The 21,167-nt window shown below is 38.7% G+C and overlaps 1 protein-coding gene across 3 annotated transcripts in view; it reads right to left on the reverse strand.

Moving 5' to 3' along the window:
* fhod3b (formin homology 2 domain containing 3b) overlaps nt 1-19,877 on the reverse strand; it is a 168,849-nt gene extending 148,972 nt beyond the window's left edge. For all 3 annotated transcript variants that reach the window (XM_065246000.2, XM_065245999.2, XM_065245998.2), the window contains exons 1-2: nt 19,453-19,877; nt 8,066-8,172 (exon numbers count right to left, since the gene is read on the reverse strand). In XM_065246000.2, coding sequence (XP_065102072.2) covers nt 8,066-8,172; nt 19,453-19,617 — 272 coding nt within the window. In that variant the 5' untranslated portion in view covers nt 19,618-19,877. The remainder of the gene's footprint in view (nt 1-8,065; nt 8,173-19,452) is intronic.
* Between the last annotated feature and the right edge of the window lie 1,290 nt (nt 19,878-21,167).

A 21,167-nucleotide genomic window follows, 5' to 3' on the forward strand; every position in this document is an offset into this window, starting at 1 on the left:
TCAGCCAGGAAAAAAGTACAAAAATATATAAAAGGACAGAGCAACCAAGACAGATAAAGAAAATGAAAGATGTTCATATATAAAGAAAGTATATTATTGTGTACAATAACATATTAACATCTACAATTAGCTACAAACAAAAGTGTTTTTTCACAGAGATCCCATAGAAGAACCATTTTTGATTCCTCAAAGAACCATTTCTATTCTAAAGAACCTTTTGTAAATCAGAGAGGTTTTTTTAGATGCCAAAAATGGTTCTCCTTTATATTTAAGAGTTTATGCAGAACCTTAAAGATATAAAGGATATTAATGATGATTTGCCAAGACTGACAACATGTTAAATTTGAGAGGGGGATCTGTGTCAGGCTGGGAAAGCTTTTGCCGTGTGAGGTGGTGTGGTAATGATTAGGGTGGTTAAGCCACTATGATATGGAGATATCCAACTTACAGAATGAGGCGTTAGAGGATCATTTCACAATCAGAGCCCAAAGTGACTACATATGAGCAAGGCACCTGTGGAATGCAACTTGTAATCTGTATCCATTGCCCCACTGGAATACAAGGTTTTTGTATTCAAACTAAATCAAGGATGCAAGAATCGGTTTGTTTTCTAAGACACATTTTTGTCCTGATTTCCAGTATAATAATTAAAAGCATCTTTAAAACAAGATTAACTTAGCAAACTATTGAAGAGAAGACGAGCTATTATTGTTTTGAGCGGTGTTAGAAATAGCATAGATTCAGTGGGGTGACCCTACAATCTTAAAACAAACGGTGCTACAAAGCACTAAAACTGATTCACTGGCTTGTAATCACAGGGGAACCATTTTAAGTTCCATATGGCAACTATGTAGTACCTGTGTAGAACCCTATTATGTTATAAAGAACCATGGTGATATAGTGGTGCTATATTCCATCACAGGTTCTTTATAGGTGCTATATATAGCACAAAAAATGGTTCCCCTTTGATTACAAGCTTTTAGGGCTATTTAGCACCTATTTTTTAGAATGTAGTTGGGGACTTATTTTTAAACCAGAGATGAAAGTCCCACTATATATGTCACCCTGTCTGTGAAATTCAGGCTAAAGTCTCAATCTAATTATGAGATTATAAAAGCATCAAAGTTTGATTTTAATTATTGATTTCTCATGGCCTTGGCCAAAATATTAAAGATATCAAGATTATATTTTTACAGAATGTTCTTTACATTATAAATCAAAAACACATTGACTTTAGCTTTGTTTTCACAGACTTGGTCACATTTATATATGAATTCTGCATAGGGTTTGATGGCAATTACATGGATAAAAGATGAAAATCGTCTATACTTTTAACAGGAGTTCTATCCCTCATTGAAATTCACAGCCTGCCCTGGACTGAATCCCCATTTCAGTCATGGTTTTGAGTAGGACAAAATTACTATTTAAAGGGGTCATAACATGAAAATGTTAGCATTGCCACTTTGTAGGTTTGAGCAAAAATGTGTCGTTTTGGGTGTGTTTTTTAAAATGCAAATGAGCGGATGAAGTGCAAACACTGATCACAATGATAGTGGTTTGTTGTAATTCAAACTCAATTGTGCTGTCAAGTCCTTCTTTTCTCTCTCTTTCTCTCTGCACTAAATAGCAGTGCAGTGCTTGGATAGTGCAGATTAAGGGGGCGGTATTATTCTAATAAGATATCCTTATGACATCATAATGAAAGCCAAATTTCAATGACCTATTTTTGCTCACACCTACAAAGTGGCAATGCTAACATTTTCATGCCATGGCCCCTTTAAGTTTTTTACATTTTTTCTTAGGTCACTGGCAATTTCTTATGTTTTTCTTAAACCGGGAGAATAAAAAAAATTAGTATGTTTATAGATTATATTATACAAAATATGTTGAATAAAATAATATAAATCCTTATTGTATTATCACAATATTAATGAGATTTCTTCTATATCATCTTGAAAATCCAGGATTCCCACACCTTAGTTAACTTCAAATTCAAGGACCTTTCAAGGACTTTCCAGGTTCAATACCCTCAAATTCAAAGACTAAATGTGGGGACACATTTCAAGTGAGACAGGGTTACATTGTATTACCTTTAAAGATACAGGGCTCTATCTTGCACCCAGCGCAATTGACTTTGTCCGTGACGCATGTATCATTCGTATTTTGCCCCGGCGCACAGCGGGTTTTTCCCGTCACAGAAGCACGTCGGCAAACTAGGGAATGAACTTGCGCTCCCTGGGTGGTTCAGCGCAAAAAAAGGAGGCGTGTTCCGGCGCAAACCATCCCTGATGCTATTTTGCAGTTTCAAAAAACAATTGCGCCACTGACCAGAAAAAAAAAGTTTAAAGTCAGTGGCGCGTTGCGCGTTGTTCATTATGCTATTTTAAGGGTGCATGCTTGACCATAATGTATAGGGTGCACAACGCGCATACACTTTGCTTATCTAATCTACACAGATGCAACAGTTATTTTTGCAAATCATAAATTGTTACACTTAAAAATATTAATACACGAGATAAGGGGAATCATAGTGGTGAGCATTGTGGTGATAGTTTTTATTTATTCTCATGCAAATAACGATTAAAATATTTTCATAACTTTGTTGTGTGGCTGTATTACGTTTATTTTATGTAAATAATAATTAAAATGTTTTCATAAGAAACCTTAATGTATATGAACTTGATTTGTAAGAGTACTTTGGGGTTGGACCTTGCTTGCGTTTCTTGGGTCCGATTTCAAAGCCCCCAAACCCTTTCAGCGGTGAGGGTGGACGCAGCGATGTCCTCTGCTGGCGTCAAGTCCTGAGGCAGATCCACCTCCTGTTACACGGCGTGCCCGATTTATGCTGGCAAGCGTGGGATTCCCCCGTACAAGGACGTCGGTCTCCTCGGCTGTGAACCGCTCCTGGCGTGCGCCTGGTAAATCCGTCTTAATAATAGCAACCCGCCATGGAACTTGCGCCCTTGCGTTTAAAGGGAATGTTGGCTAGCGTTCTGATTGGTTTATTTGACGTTACGCCCAAACCACACCTATGAATAATGAACCTACTTCAGATCAACCCCTTATTGATTTGCGCCCGGCGCAAGAGTTATTTCTCACGCCGGGAAAATAGCAACAGCGCCCAAGATCCGCCCACATACTCACTTGCGCGTTGCGCTTGGCACTTGCGTTTCAGATCGTTAAAATAGGGCCCACACTGTTACAGTTCCTTTTCGAGGGAACTCGTGCTGCGTCACTGTGGTGACACTTTGGGGACGCCTCCAAGGGTAAGTGCGTCTGAATTTGTATATAAAATTTAACCAATGGTGAGGCTTAACTTAAAAGAACGGTGATGCGGGAGCCACAAAGTATTTCGGTATCTGAAATATTGCCAAAGACGGCGTTACAGGGATGCAGGAAGTATGGCAAGGGAGACGCAGCGTCTCGTTCCCTTCTCAAGGAACAACAGTTACATACGTAACCTGAGACGTTTTCATGTGTCAAACTATGCAAAAAATGCATTTTGGTATGAATCAACATTCGCATACAAAAGTTAAAAGCATTTAAAGAGAACAGTTTAGCATGTGTGCTTAAAAGGCTAGAAATGTTATCATATTATCCTACACTACACAGGGAATAATATGGATTTATTTTCTAGAAAACATCTTGCATAAAATAGATTCAAGCACTTTCAATAACCTGTATCTATGTTTGTATATTTTCAAAAACTTCCCAGGGCCTTGAATTATTTCCCCCAGATTCACAAACTTTCAAGGATTTCAATTTTCAATGACCCGTGGCAACCCTGGAATTTCTTAATTTTTTCTTAAACCGGGAGAAAAAAATAAATACAATTTAGTATGTTTATAAATTGCATTATACAAAATATGTTGAATAAAATAATATAAATACTCATTGTATAATCACAATTTAAATGAGATTTCTTTATCATCTTGACAATAGGGAAAAATTTAGCAATGTGTGTCACCCACATTATCAGTGCGAAGAACAATGCATCTCATTTTTAAAACAACTCGAAGCCAAAAAAGAGGGGAAAAACAGAATACTCTGGGAATTAGGAAGAGCCTGATAATTCAATCCAGACGTACAATGCAAACAGTCAAGAGATACAGTAGCAGCAATAAGGCAACAACAAAGGAATCTCAAGCTAATTATATTCCTGTGCTTTTAACAATCAACCAAAGGTAGGTCACGCCGTATAAGGCGAGATAGAAAACCGCAAAATATCGAAAAAGGTGAAGCGGGTTCGGCTTAATCACGTACTTCGTCCAAGGTTTTTAGACCCAGCAATAAAAGCGCAACAGCAGTAAATGTTGGGGGCTGTGAACTCCAGCCTTTCCAGGCCATAAAAGCCCACTGTGCTGAATTACCCTGTTATTAACAGTAATGTAGTCCCCACAGCCCACTGAGACACTCTGCATGGGTCTAATACCACACAGTCTTGATAATCTCCATACACATATACCCAAAGAAAGAACCAGCATGCCAGTTGGCACTTCTGTTTGAGGAGGATAAGAAACGGCCCTTCAACTTCACCATGTCTTCAACTGCAAGTGAGAGACAGATTTCTGGACCTGCATCTCTACTTACACCAATACATCCCTTAATGACTGTGGCCTTGTCCAACAACGGCCTCACATGCCAAAAGCTAGCCTTCAGGCTCTGGCATCTGACTGTTTCTGAAGGCTACGTCAACTCAGCGGGTAGCAAAGATAGCTGTGCATGACAGTCTGACGTAGGTGTGAGTTGAAGAAAAAAAGAGTTTATTGTGTGTTTACACAGTTTTGTGCCAGCATCGAATATCTACAAGGTAAGATTTGAGTCCTGTAAATGCTAATACCATAACTGTGAACTATGATCGCATCCTAGGGGGGACATTTCATAAGTGATTAGCTCTGAACTGTGAAAGGTTTCCTATGACCCGAAGTTGACATCTTCTGTTGCCCTACCAACCAGCCAGCCAGGTATTTTAAGGGCTAACTGATGAAGAGACCATTTCAGGTATGTGCTCAAGATTAAAGGACATGAGCTGTAAGATTTTAAGGTCTTTCTGATAGCTTCAGTTGGAATGTTTCATGGATTCTCAAATGAATGCACATGGCAAGATTTGGCTCCAATGCAGCAAGATGTGAATGCATAACAAAGTATAGGTATTATGAAGACAGTCACCCAGAGGCTATTGAAAATCAAGCCAATAACTTCAGCCAATCATTCTCTAGTTCAGACAATAACAAAGCAGATGAAGAACTACATTGCTCAATGTCATTGAATGGAGGCCAAGAGAAATGATTGCTTTAGTCTTTCAGCTCGAATAGTTTTTTATCATTTCAATCTGAATTACTCATAATGGGATTAAATTAAACTGTGTAGAACAGCAAACGTTTCCAAAAGATGTGACAGTGGAAACGTTATTGCTCGGGGTATGCTTATTCATAGCTCAGTTTCATTTTTTAGTATTAGTTTGGTCTTAGATCGCTTTTAAAGGGGTAGTTCACTGAAAAAGGAAATTTTGTCATCATTTACTCACCCTCCAATTGTCAAACCTCAAACTTTTTAACCAAACAAATGGTGAAGATATTTTAACCAAACAGGGGTGCGTTTACCAAACAACGACGCAACTCGTTGCTGAACGACCATAGTACGATTCATCGTTGGAGAAACGAACTACCTTGTCACGAGAGCATAGTAACTTTGTCGCACATTCGTCGTTTGAACCATGTTGGTTTAACAACATAGTTGATGATGTCACGTGGGAGGTGAAGTACTAATTAATCTGTGCAAATCGATTTAATGTCAGATTATTGCTGTAAAAAACACACATTGCATCGGAAGAATGATTTTGTTATCGTGATTTAGTTATCTGTTGTTTATTTTCAATATATTTAATTCACGCGCAAGTTCTCTTACGTCACTCCTCCCAGCGATTCCCCAGGGTCTTAAAGCTCGTAGTTCTGCGCACATGCGCAGTTTTCAAATGCAGCTCTTTCATTCTGTTTACAAATTTAAAGACGTATAAAATTGTAATATATTTAGAATGATGAATATAGAATGTACTAAATGTTTTGCTTATTTTGTTTTAAAAGCATGATCAACGTAAGTTAATAACATATGATAATAACAAGGAACGATGCTTCTAACGACAGGTGAAGAGCCGTCGTTCCAACAACACAAGTTAGCGATGCAGTTTGCGAATGTTCGTTTGAACAATGGTTTCGGGAAACACCAAACAGGTATGATCCGGACAGAATGGCACAGCTTGTGTGAGTAAAACACTTCAGTACTATGTGTCACTGTGGCGGCCAGTGTTTTCCCTTCCTAGGGACGCGAATTCATGCTGCACACACGGTGAAAGGGTTTATGATAAAAGACACGCGTGTGTGTGTGAGTAAAACACTTTAGTACTATGTGTCACTATCAGTTGCGGCCGGGATTTCCCTTCAGAGGGACGCGATTCACGCGAATTCATGATGCACACGCATCAAATGTGATCAGACACATGTGTGTGTGTGTGTGTTTGTGCGTTCGTAACACGCGCATCGAAGGGTTTATGTAAAAGACGTGTGTGTGTGTGTTTGTGCGTGCGTGCGCTGCTACACGCGCATCGAAAGGGTTTACGATAAAAGACACGTGTGTGTGTGTGTCAAAAGGGTTTATGATAAAATATGCGTGTGTAAGAAAGACACTGTGTCTTAAGACACTCACTTAACATTAAAGCAACACTATGTAGTTTCCATGTAAAAATGACTTACAGCTCCCCCATGTGGTTGAAAAGCGCAACAGTGCCTGGTGTCAGACACTCTTCTGCAGGCAGGGGGAGGGGCGAGGCTGTGTTTCCTACCCTCCACCGCCACTTTCAAAGTGTGCTTGTAGCAGCTAGGAGGCTGCTCAGGTTGCAGCAACAGTACAATTTGTCCAGTTAAAAGTTGTTCTATCACTGAAATAATTTTAGAGACATTATTTAAAGGTAAAAAAACTACATAGTGTTGCTTTAAACTGATTACACATGAGATTAAATTGAAAGTTAGTTTGAATAAAAAACTGTTATCCAATCATAGCAGTGGGCGTTTACTTCCAAGTCGTCAATGCAGCCCGCCCATTAAAACTGATAATTTCTCTAACCAGCTTCAAAATCAGGGTACAAAATGGTCTATTACTTATTGCTTTTGATGTTTTTGGATGTAAAAACCATGCAAACGTCATGAGTAGACCTCAGACAACAGTATAAAACAATAAAAACGACAGAGGAAGGGCACCTTTAATAAGTACTTCACCTCCCACGTAACATCATCAACTATGTTGTTAATCGCTCTAGCTGATTTTGCCAAGTGGTTGATGTCCTCAAGGCAACATATTGTGTTGACCCAAGGACAACGTTTTTCTAAATAAAACCTAAACCCACCCCAAACCCCAACCCTAACTATACACAAACCCTAAAATCAGAGGGACATGATAAGTGAAAAACAATTGTCTAGAAACAGCTAATCCTGGTTGTAAGCTTAAACTTAAAACAAACTCTAAACTTATTTTTGAAATCTGATTGAAATCTGGTTGATTGAAATGTTGTCCCAGGGTCATCAACCACTTGGCAAAATCAGGAGAGCCGTTGTTAAACCAACATGGTTCAAAAGATGAATGTGCGACAAAGTTACTATGCTTTCGGAAAACAGTTGTGACAAGGTGGTTAGTTTCTCCAACTTTGAATCGTACTATGTTGGTTAAGTTACGTCGTTGTTCGGGAAACGCACCCCTGCTTGGCTACAAACATTCTTCAAAATATCTTCCTTTTTATTCAGTAAAACAAAATATTTATACAGGTTTTGAACTCGAGGGTGATTTAATGACAGAAATATAATTTTTTGGTAAACTATCCATTCAAGTAATTTAAGGAAAATAGATACAAGCGAGACAAATGAGAGGCAAATTAGACAATTGTTTAAACACATTAGGAGTATGAAGTAAAACTAGTGCTCACATTATTTCCAAGACGCCAAAATTTCAACAATATCAATTGGACCCATTAGAAAGCAGAATACGATGTAAATTATTATTGAGATGAAATGCTTACCCTCCATCCAGCTGAAAGCCTTCAAGTTCGTCTTTCTGCTCGTCCAAGGTGGATTCCAAGTCCAGATAGCTGCCATTATGGGACAGCTGTAGGGCACAATCATCGAGCTAAGAGAGGACAAAACAAAAAAGACAAGACATATCCATCAAAACAAGATCCAAAGTACATTCCATCTGTTTAGATCGTCTTAAGTATATAATTATGTTAAAAGAACATTAAATCTTGGTGTAAATTCAAATTCACATAAATATTTAGTGATGCTGATGATGGTTTGATATGCGTGACATCAGGGTGATCTCATGCTGAGCCTTGACATGTCCGCTATGTGCTGTACAGGAATGCACCTCATCCTTCAATTCAGTCGCAGCGATCATAACATTGCATGGCTTCATAAACACTGACGTGCCACACTCGAGCAGTCCTTTCATGTTGCCATGCCTATTTCATCTCGATATCAACTTATTGACACAGAAATGTAAAGCATTGGGTGCCACCAAAGCTCATGCATTCTTTAATGAATCTATCTTGAGTTAAAACACTAACAGCAAGGAAGACAAATGACTCGGTTAATGAACACGTTTTACCAGGATATTATTTAAAAACATGTCGTATTAAGTTTGGCCTCGGGGCATCGAAAGAACTTCAAGTATTTCATAAGCTTAGCTGTCACGACTTGGACGGCTTTAAAAGCAGTCTAGATCACGCAAGGTCACGCCTCCTCTGAAGATTTATCACCCTTTACACAAGTGTGGTGAGATGCCCATCCACACCATCTGAAGATCTGCTGCGGTCCTCTGAGATCTGCTCTGTTGGAGGCCTGCCTGTTTGTTGACACTCAATTAAAGCCCAGTGACGGGATTTAGGGCGTCCCGGGGGACCAGCAGTGTGATCTGTCAATCAACCAGTGAGCAAGGTTATCCGCTGCTTTAAACAAGCGAATTACGCACACTCCTTGTTCCAATCCCAGACCCCCCTCCCAGTCCCAGATCAGACCTTAAGCCCCTGCCTGACTTACCGAGCCAGATCCAGCCCGAGGGACAGGTATGAATATCCTTCATGCATGGGTACCATATGGAGTTTACTTTTGCCAGCATGTCTGGAATACCAATGGGGTCTTGCTGAAAGTCTCAGTTCCCACCTCTATGATCACAGTATTGGAAAGCATTGGTTTACCTTAAATTACCTGCAAAGCTAACGCAGACTGGACTTTTTATTTCATCTAATTCCCAAGTTTAAAAGCAAAAAGTAGGGCATGGGCAAAACACTTTCATTTTACATGACTCACTCTGCACCTTGCCCAAACCTGACTCCGATGAATTACTCCAACAATTGTGCACGATCAATCCAGTCCAAAATTTATGATACTTTCTAATTAAACATTTCTATGAACTGAAGCCATTGTCTGTTTATGCTGGTATTTAAAAGCAGTGTTCGGATTAAATAGACAGATTTTCTGAGCAGACTGCAAGTGGCGTGCTAACAGGATTACATATCTTCTCCATCTCTAAACACCTTTAAGTGTTTATCTGCTTTGGTTTATAGACCAGTCCACAACACACTAGGTGTGGCAGCCATTCCTGCACACAGAAAACTTTTCAATTGCTTCGGGATGGAGCAGACACACAATGTTAAAAAATATCCCTTTGGTGTATCAAACAGCTCTATATACTATAGCTCTTTACAGATCTATAACAACTGCGTTTTTTTACATTGCACTCTTTAAAGAGAACTACATTAAGGATGTTTGTGCATAAAACAAATGTTACACATTACCACATTACCTTTTTTCTTTCCAGTACATTACATATCTTGTTCAAAATAGAGTATAGTGCCAGAACTAGTCAACTAAGGACGTCTTGTATATGTACACTACAGAATAAAGTTAAACAACTTGGTTTTGCAAGTGAATTCAACCTACTTTTATAAGTTTTGGCTTGTGATAAATTGACATAACTTATTAAATCAAGTTGAAATTGTTTAACTTAAATGTTAATAAAAAAAAAAACGTGCATATTTTTTGGGTAACAAATTATTTGCATGTATTATTCATTATTTGCATGAACAGTGCTTTAATGAGGGAATATTTAAATGCTTCTCAGAAAGTTTTTATCACGTAAAGAAAACTGTGTTAGGGTATGTAAACACAACAACAATGTACTAAAAATAAAAATTTTTCCTTCGCATTTTTGTGTACAATACAATACATTTATAGTTCACACAGATGTGCAAAAATGACTAAAATGCCGTATTACCCATTCCAGGCCAGTAGTTGGCGATGTCACACAATGTCTAAACACATGATACATGTGCATGACATCACTGTTTTCACAAATTCATGTAGTTTATATGAAGACAATCCCTGTGTTCGAAGTACCACTCATCGACCACTAAAACAGTAGGTAATATATGGTATGATTATGGATAGTATGAATGAATTTGGACGTACTACATACACCATATTGAATGGAATGACGTTAAACAAGTGCAATTTTACCCTTTCTCCGCCATAATACTGCAACTTTTAAAACTGGGAATTATCGTCCTAGGGCAAACAGCTGTATGTCCGTCTATGTTTTGAGGATCGCTCTGCATCTGATCTCTATCAAAAGTCCTTTACAAAAAGGCAATTATCTCAGCTTTTTGCTCAAAATTTGGTGTTTTTAAAGAAACCTACCCATACTTGATAGGTGATAAAAAAAACTAATGAATGTAGGATGAAACTTTTTTTGTTTTATAGCAGAGGGTTTGTTCTTTCATTTAATATATTGTATGTTTGTATATTTAAAGAAGAACATTTTCTGGGAGCCATTAAACTTTGTGAAAATCATGAAAAATGCTGGTGGGGTAACAGCTGTTTAATATATGTATTTGCGTTTGAATAGCGCTGCATTACCGCTTTTAGACATTTTAGAATAAAACGCCTCTGCTTCTTCTTCTTCATTGGATAACTCCTCCTCCGGGGCTCACGGGATCGTAAAGTGTCCATCGAATGATCTTGCCAGAAGTAGTAGGTCATCCGGGTACTTTCGTCTACTGTTTTTCGAATACTATGAATTCGGAGATACTACTCGCTTCGCCTACTGCCTTTTGCCTACTATGTAGTTTGGCAGTACACTGTCCGAAAAAAAGGTACAAAACTGTACCTTTTTTGTCGCTGGGGTGGTACCCCAAGGTACCGTTTTGTACCTTTACAGGTATATAAACATAATACAATGTTGTACCTTTTGAGGAACATTACTGTTCCTTAAGGATCTATTGTGTACCTTTAAAGGTACAGTTAACTGTTTTGTACCCCTAAAATTTAACTGGTACAAAATTGTTCCTTAAGGTAATTGGTCCTTAGGGTATATTATTGTACCCCATAAGGTACAACATTTCAATGTGTTGTATACCCATAAAGGTACAAAAAGGTACCTTTTAGGGTACCACCCCAGCGACAGAAAAAGGAACAACTTTGTACCTTTATTTCTGACAGTGTAGGCAGTTTTGAAAGCTGTGAATAACTATCATTTTTTTTTTTCGTATTAAATATTTTTAAAAGTTTGCATTTTCAAGGCCCCAAAAATCATATGAATGAATGGCCAAAACTACTTAAAGGTTTTCCGTATTTCGTTGAAAACGGCAATGTGTAAACGGAAAGTATGCAAAGGGTGCGGCTGTGAGAATCAAACCAGCAACCTTTGGTTACAAGACCAACTCTCTATCCATCAGGCCATGCCCCACCGATGATGTAGACATTACTGATGTGTGATATTTGGAAAGTTGTGACAGTGAAAGTCATTCAACAACATATAACATGAAGCCATGACCTAACCTTTGACTGCCTTTTAAATTATTTATTAATGGACTCTGTCATCTAATTTCCCATCATGAACAGCGGTTGTTAAATTAAAAGTTGAGAACGAGAAAGAGAAAGACAGATAGAGGTAGAAAGAGAGGAATGATGCTGTTAAAAACATTAAGGGCTCAAAAGCTTTGATCTCAAGACCACTTTATTCATTTGAGGAAGCTCTGTGGTGCCCAAACATCATGTCATGTTGGAGAACTTACACCAGACATGTGGTTAACCATGGCAACGTTGACTACACAGTATCATCTCTTGGCCCCAAAAGGCAAAGCTAACCATCATCTGTACTCCAGAGATCTTCCTGTAGCTAATCTCCTGTCAGTCCAAAGAAAGCCCACCGGAGCTAAAACAGTTTAACTTTGACAATGTTTTCAATGTGGCAAGATATAAAAGAAGCAACTAGATGGAAACAGAGATGCTTTATTCAGGGTTAGGGTTTATGTAGATTACAGAGATTTTGAGCCCAGATCCGACGCTGATAAGAAATCCAGACATACAAGCTCAAGATAATCTTACTATATTTAGGGTTCACAATCCTGCTTGAGGTTTGCTTAATGGTAGTATAGGATTGTAGGTTGCGCAGGTTTATTGTCATGCCTTGTCATTCGAGGAAAGGCATGAATAAAGTATATTTACTCTACTCACTGACATTGAAATACTGCAGAAAGTGGCCAAATCACAGTAAGCTTTGATGTTTAATATAAGATTCTGGAGACTTCATTGATGTTTAAGGGAATTAAATGGAGCAACTGCCACTGAGATAAATGGGAATGTAAGCGGATATCTTTCTCAAGGTATTACAGACCTACTTGGTCACGGCAGGTTAGGAAAAATCCAGATTAACAGAACAGATATTGAGGTTTGTATTGCATGGCGCTTTATAGTTGTGCCTGCTAAGGACACGGTGTACAGGTTTTCGTCACAGAAGGCCAGGGAAGCGATGCAGATTAGAATTGAATCGCCTCGTTCTTTTTGAAGTAACGGGAACCGATCCTGAATCATCTTGTAACTTCAAGCTCTGTTAGCTTAAAATAACTCTGACTTAGATCTGAAGACAATACTCTTCCTTTTTTACAACACTGCACACATTAAAGTGCTTGATACAGCGGGGCATAAATCCTCAGGCAGATGTTATATATAGCCCATAATGTTATTATAAGACCCTTATGTTAGACCCTTAAACTAAAGTGTTGCACTTCAGTCTCCGGCCAAAACTCCCTCGTCTTGGCTTGAGCCTTCGAACGTATTTACAACTTCAAGAGGCAGAAAGTAGATTGCTTCCTAAGAACTTGGCAGGGTAATTTACAGATGAAAAAACATTTTCTGTTCTGTTGTCTCCAGATGTGCTCCATCTATTTCAGATCGACCCAGATCGTTTGCTGAAAAGGACCCCATGCAGGTACTTCAGACTCGTCACCGGGCCGGGCGTGACTCTTGGTTCTGATAACCATCAGACACAGCTGGGATCAGCTCCACTTTCTTTCATGTCAGCTGTACCGTTGGAGTGATGGTGTGAGATTTGCCAGCTTCTCTTTAGAATGACATCAGACCTTTTAATAGGGAGGTGATTGCATCCAAAAACAAGCACTATGGCAAACATGTTATCAAGTTTACTACCAATCCATTATGACTGAAAAATAATATAAAAAAATGATTGACTGTTTAAAATAAATAATGCACAAAATTAATTTTAGATTAAGTTATTAGGGAAAAAAAATAAGTATTAAGATGAAAACCCGCCAGCATTTTTTATGATTTTCGCTAAAGTTTGATGCCTCCCAGAAAATGCTCTTCTTAAAATATATAAACATGCAATATATTAAATGAAAAAACAGACCCTCTGCTTTCAAACAAACAAACAAAAAAAGAAAAAGTTTCACCCTACCTTCATTAGTTCTCTTTTTATCACATTTCAAATATGGGTAGCCGGTTTCTCTGCTTGGGACTGGCGGGTTCTGTCTGAATTACCTGCGCACATTGACTCAAGTACTTAATTACCAGCTGTTGGACTCGCATTCCACGCAAATTCATACGGGATTTAACGCAGAGTACGTAAGCACTGCATTTAAACAGTTGCGTAATTTAAAAGTGAAAGTAAAATGTGCAAGTCTGCATACGCATTTATAAACCCCTTCGGGTTTGTGACGCGCTGATTAACTGGTGGGAAAATTCTGTCACCGCGGCAACCCTAGTACTATCCAACCATGCCATTTTGTGCAAAGACAAAGAAAGAGAAAAAAAATAATAGACAGCATTATTGATTTCAGTTTTAACAAAAAAACATCATTGCGATCATTGTTTGCATTTTATCAGCTCATTTGCATTTTAAAGGACACACCCAAAAACGGCACATTTTTGCCTGCACCTACAAAGTGGCTATTTAACATGTTTTTATAAATTATCTGTTGGGTATTTTGAGCTAAAACTTCACATACGCACTCTGGGGACACAAAAGACTTATTTTACATATTTAAAAAATGTTTATAATATGACCCCTTTAAATCTGAATCAAGTCTCCACCTACAATTGGCGATGTCACGTGCAAGCGTCAGTATAGGAGTGGAATACTTTTAATGATCTACACAATAATGTAATTTTGGACAGTTTGGTCATCTATTAAATGTTTTTCTCTTCCTTAAATATGTACAGTTTAAAAAAAAGTTGTTTTATTTGGTTAGCAACTCAACAGTTGATGATTTACCTTTTCAACCCATCTGTTGTGCCCTTAAATCAATTGTCAGGGTGTAGTAGTAAGATGTGATATTGTCGATTGCCGATTCTCTGTTTCTTATTTTTGTGAAATCAATCACAGGCCAACTAACACACACATACTGTGAATTCATGTATGCGACGGTTTATGACGTTGAGATTATCCCAAGGTAAATATACAGCATTTAAAGATAGGGATAAATACACAAAAACATCCTGATTAAACAGTAGTGCACGGATTAAAGCTCTAGCGAAGACTTCCAGGACAGGGAGAGCTGCTAATCTGAGTACAAAGCTCCTGGATTAACAGTATACAGTAACTGATGGGTCCCCACCCAGCCACTGACCCCGTGACCCTGTGTGGTCATGAGGCTGGAAAGCCGGGCCTGGCCTTCCTCTTCCAACCACAAAATAGAGCACTGGCAAGCAAAGTCAGATCTGACGATGACCTAAAAATAAGAGTAGACTGGGAACGAGCATCGCTCACACAAAATTTTACCCTCGATTTCATCTTAAGGCCCAGATTTAGTTTAGTGGAACAGTATAGCATTCAGAAAAATGAAAACTTTGCTTTTCCCATACAGGAAAATCCTTCCGTTTCCATCTATTGCACATTTACTTGTGCCTTGGTAGCCGAAAAATTATTTAGATTCTGGAAGAATACATAAAAAACATCCTTGTAATGTAGCATATTAAAACATTCTGCTATTTATTAAAGTAGTGAACTGTGAAACAGACAGCCGTCTGCGTGCCAACATGTTAAAGAATGCCACTCTACTTCTACATCAAAGTCATAATTAAATGACGCAATAACGTGCATCAACTAAATTAAAAAGTCCTCAACACGCTTCACTTGTTTGATGTGTGTCGAGTCGACACGACAGCGAGTGTTTACGTGTTTGTTTTTCATTATATATATATATATATATATATAAAAACATCGTCTCTGGTCGCTTTCTAAATATACAGTCAGTGTGCAATTAGCACGTTAAAAGAGGTTTGTAGCATGTCATGTGTAGGAACCACAAAATCCTTTGTATTGTAGAGGCATGCAAAGCCAACCATAAACGTGGAGGTTTTCTGCAAACACTGCCGAAAAATACACAGGGATGCAAAAAACCTCAACTCTGCATAACAATGTGTAAGGCTAATCCAGAGTTCAGCCGCAGATGTGAAGGGCTAGCCTATATTTTACAGCATTTAGCATAACTTCTCATTACCAGACTCTGTAATTTTAGCAAAATCCATGCGCAGACAGAAAAGGCTTACCGAAAAAAGTTACTCGGTGCAGGGCCGCATACATCAAGCGCAAGAGTGAGCGTGAGTGATTTGTGTGCGTGTGTGAAATAAAACAAAAAAGCGAAAAAGTGAGAGATAGACAGTGAGGAAATGTTTATTCCCAGAGTTTAATTTCTTTAACCATAAACTGTAAAAAAAAGATGGACGTAGTGTCAGTGACATCACCCATAGGTTTCTGAAGATCGGTTTTGAAGCTTAAAGTAGGCATTGCGTGCTGTCGCCATCTTGATCGCGTCACTGCGCATCACTCGCGTAAATCTGAAAATGGGGAAAGAGGTGGGACATGGGTGAAGCTGAGGTGGCTGGTTGCTGAAACCACTCCCACCTAGCTCGATTCTAGTGACAGCAGTGACAGTTCACCCGTCACTCAAGTGGCTACGCCCTTAATAATGCAGAACTGTAAGGCTTAATATCATTTAACTGGAGATGAGTTGCAAAAAAATTCACCCCCCTCACAGTTGTCATGAAGGGAAAAATGTAGCTATACAGACCAAAATCTATTTTTGTACTAGGTTGTAAACTTATTGTATTATTTTCTTCTGTAAAGTTGGGCTATTTTAACATGGGGGTCTATAGCGGCCAGTCAATGAATGGACCTAAATGAGTCCATATAATTGAAATGGAATGGATTTGAGGTAGCAGCAGCAGGAAAGTTAAGGCTGTAGCAAAAATGCGGAACAGAGTTTAATTTATTAGACCATTCCTTTAATGGAATGGATTTGACTGACTATTATTTATCTTGACAAAAGATGAGTTGCTACAACTTATAAAATGAAGTTGACATATTTCATAACAATTCATTTCTAGTCAAGATAAATAATAGTAAGTTAAAATGATTTGTAAATCTGAGTTAAATAAACAAAAAAATTAAGGCAGCAAATATTTTTTACAGTGTAGTCTTAAAGTGGTCTTATAATGGTTCCAACGCTCATGCACAATAGTGTTGAAACTATCTGTACCATATTAAATTGCATAGCATACAATGTTTTCATTGCATCATACTTCATTGAATGACATCGTGTTGGACCGAATCGAAATTGGACTGACGAATCCATCAGACTCAGTTATGGAGATGCACATCCCTAATTGGGTTCTATTTCAAAGGAATAAAATCTAAGAGGTACAACACTTAAAAAAGTCCTTAAACATGTCTACTTTGGCTCTTTATTCTGGCTGTTTTCTGTCTTGTAATAATAAACCGGATGTTAAAAAGATTACATTTCTGATTTTTCTTGTCTGTGAGTTTCTATTATCAGATTATTATCAATATAAAATAAACCAAAGTTAACAAGTTTCTGACAAATTTGTCAAACATTACAAAAAGCACAAGCCATTTTCCTTAAGGTTTAAGAACATAATGCTCTTCAATCTCTGTTTGTGTTTATCTCACAGTCTGCTCACATGGAGGCAGTCTTAGGGGTGAACTACTAATACCAGTATGACCTGAGCATCACCAGTCAGACGTATGGTGAGATACTACATGAAACACCATTCACAAGTGTCTAAACAACTGTATCATCATGGTCAATTGTAGATCTCAATAAAGATTATACAGGACCACGAGTAGCATCTTATCCCATAAGGTCTGACTCTGAACGTATCGTAAATCATATTAGTCGAATTTGCAGCTAGAGCAGCACTTACATTACACTGACACAGTATTTTTTCTGTTTAGTGAAAAAAATCAGGCAAATGGAAACAGAAAATTCAAGAAAGTAAGGGTGGTTGACAGAATAAAGTAAAGGCAAAAATCATCCGCAGAAAATAAATGTACACTGATTTGTATTCAATCTCTTGGTTTTGTTTTTTGCACTTGATATCTCTACTATATCTTATCAAAGTGTGTAAATGATGTCAAACCGTGATGACAAACATTTGACCCTCGTGACCCTCTAATGTTCTTAAGAAACATTGTTTGTTCTTATTGGCTGAGCAAAGATCTCTTATCACCAAGAGGTCTAAATAATTGGCCATTGAATACTAACAATATAGTGTCACGCCATATGGTTCATGTTCTTTTAGGCAAAATCTATTCGAGCAACCCCTGTATTTGTCATGGACCTCAATTGCCGCTAAAACATGTCTATTTTAAACATAAACATTGGGATTCTTCCTGATTTTATTCAAGTGTGAACAGACAAATAATGTATGTTCCAGAGAGTCAAACTAGTTTAAAATTATAGTCCTACAGGAATACAATATTAAAAGCTCTAACAATGCTATCTTTGAGAAACAATCTAAAAGTTTCAAAACCTCCTTGTATGACAGCCAGGACACATAATAAACCTAATCAGATCTATCAGTTAATGTTGCTCTGAGTGAAAATAACAATCAAGATGATGATGGACCATGCAACCGCCTCATTTGCGTGATGATGTTGAATGCGTTCTGCCTCATCACATCTCATTCTCACTGTTCACCATACACCACTGATTCATATTTGCTCAAAACAGACTCCTTTATTGCAGTGGATGAGGGAAAACTGCAGGTTATCTTTGGGTAGTACTGTAATAATACAATACAATAATGCTAAGTCAAACATGGTTTGGCCCCACGGGGAAACCTCTTAATCATATCGGTCATCACTGACAGTGTCAATGACAGCTGTAGATTCCAGAGTATATGAACATGGCATGCTTGCTCAGGCACTCAGTCCACCCAAGTATGGCCCTCAGCTGCTACAGTATGCATTCTTCTAAGACCACAATAACAGCACTCACAAACCTGCTCAGAGGATAACACTGTTTATGTGCTGAAAATGAACTTTAAGACAACAATTATAACTTATCCAGCTGAAGAAGAGCCTTGATTTGGACTCATGCCTATAATGAAGGAGAGCAGGGTGAGGTTTATTACAGGCTGCGAGGCAGGATGTGAATATCCATAATATCCAGTGTTCCTGTAGTTCAGAGCACTGCATTAAAGGTCATAGGTCAGTGTTATGGAACACACATAATGATGTATAGTTTGAATGCACTGTTAGTGGCTTTGGATAAAAGTGTCTGACAAATGCGTAAATATTATCAGCACGAGCTACCTCGTGCCATTTCCCTACAGCACTGCTCAAGTTCAGTGTGACGTCATAAAGTGATGATTCACGATTGTTTATAAACAATTCAGGTATAAATCTTTTTTTTACTTTTGACAAGTCTTAATAAGATTTTGGAGTTATGACAAAAATAAACAACACACAGGGTGCGCAGGCAAGCGCAAGCCTTGACGCAGTGCGCGCGAGACGCAGTGAAGTATCCTGGCATCGTATCAGTTATCAGTATTGGCACAGCGTAAGTGCATGATGTCCTCCAGATACATTGCATCAGATATACAGTAGTAAAGTATCTACTGTTATAAATGCGATGATTTAGACTACAGCGAGTGCAGGAAACGTTACGTGTGGCTCAATCGGTTGCGTTTGCATCGCAAAGGTTGCGGGTTCGATCCCAGGAAAGACGCATGCTGATAAAATGTATTGAAAGCACTGTAAGGCGTATTTTTTGGATGAAAGCAATATGCATAAGTAAATGTGACATACCTTGTGTGGGGCTTTGAGAAGTCTGTGAACTCCGGCGATCTGATTGATGAGCGGTATATCCTCTCTGAATGTGAAATGCGGGGGTCGGGTCGGCTCGGGAAAATTTGTGCTATTGAATGGATCAGTATCATCTAAGAACTGCACCCTGCATGAAAACGTAGCCATGGTACATCCATACACGTCGTTTTAAGAAGTCGGCACAAACACAAAAATCCTTCAGACTTAGACGCAGTGCAAAAGTGACAATCCAGGTACACTCCGGTTTCTTCGGTTAATGTTTATACTCTGTGCGTCAACAGTAGTTTCTTGCAAGATGAGTGTCGGTAGTATCCAAGGGCATATCGGACTGGTATGGCAAGGTGCTGAGGCAGACTGCTGCATACGGGACGGGACGGGAGAGCTTCAGTCTGATGTCTGGAGCGGGATTGGGGGACTCCCTCCGGCTCAAATTCAAATGAAGACACAGCGCTGAAGGTGCGAGTGCCACAGCCAGCGGATTGGCGACACCTAGTGGGAAAGATTATATTACAGATGGTCTGCACTAAAATCTTTGATATTTAGAAGTCGTTTGTCATTTCAGTAAAAAAAAAAGGTACCGCCAGACATCAGCATAAAAATGTAGTCCATACCAAGTCGAACGTGGTAACCATAATTTCAACAAAAACAAAAGTGCTACTATACTAAAACTAGACCAACATAATATTCAGAAAGATTTAAGGCCTACATTATTTAAGGAGATCACGTCAGTTTATTATCATTTTGCAGCAGTAAAAATGCAAACTCCTGTCCACAAGTATGGTTTCCATAGTAATTATTTTCTCTGTTTGTTTGGAGAACCTGTGTGAAACCAGAATGTGTCTGTTTTATTGGATAAAATTTGTAACTGTATCTCACTGTCATTAAAGGTGGGGTGCACAATCTCTGAAAGCCAATGTTGACATTTGAAATCACCTAAACAAACCCAGGCAACAATGTAATTTAGTAGACATGCACCTGACGGCGCATTTACACGGGGCGAAAGCGTAAACGCTTGACGGAGGCTTGTCTGAAGCATGGCCAACAGCCAATCACAGTGGCCGCAGCACATGCTCCAATCTTCCATAAACGTAATTGGCTGGCTCTGCCTAGGTTATTTGCATAAGGCAATCTGATTGGCTGACGCTCGCGTTGCCGCTTGAAAAGTTGAGAAATGTTCAACTTCTGCTGGAGCAACGGCAGTGAGGCGGCGCAGACGGATCCACAAATCAGTTCGCCAACGCATGACGTCACCCATTAAAAGTGAATGGGAAGCGTTAAACGCTGACGCCTCGTGTGAATGCGCCGTTACTGCTGATTGGCTACAAGTGTGTTTTGGTAGTCGTCTGACTCCCTTTTCCAAAGCGTTTTTCCGAAATTGTGCACTCTGCCTTTAATATCCAGCGTCCTCCTGGCATTTTAAAACGAATGTGGACGAGAATGTGGGCTTGGGTTTTGAATATGAAACCTAACCACAGACCTATCAAGACCTAAGTTATTGACATTAAAGAATTAAAGAGCACCAATGGTCCGATTCACAATTTTACATTTCCTTTGGTGTGTAGGTGAGTATTAGTACGTTAATGATATGCAAAAGAGTAAAAAAAAATTGTAAATGATTGTAGGCAACAGTTCACTTCTTGGGATTGGTGATGTAGACAAGACCGACATTATCATAATTCCTCCTGCTTCAGACTCAC

This window comes from Paramisgurnus dabryanus, chromosome 13 (assembly GCF_030506205.2).
Source record: "Paramisgurnus dabryanus chromosome 13, PD_genome_1.1, whole genome shotgun sequence".
Lineage (NCBI taxonomy): Eukaryota > Metazoa > Chordata > Actinopteri > Cypriniformes > Cobitidae > Paramisgurnus > Paramisgurnus dabryanus.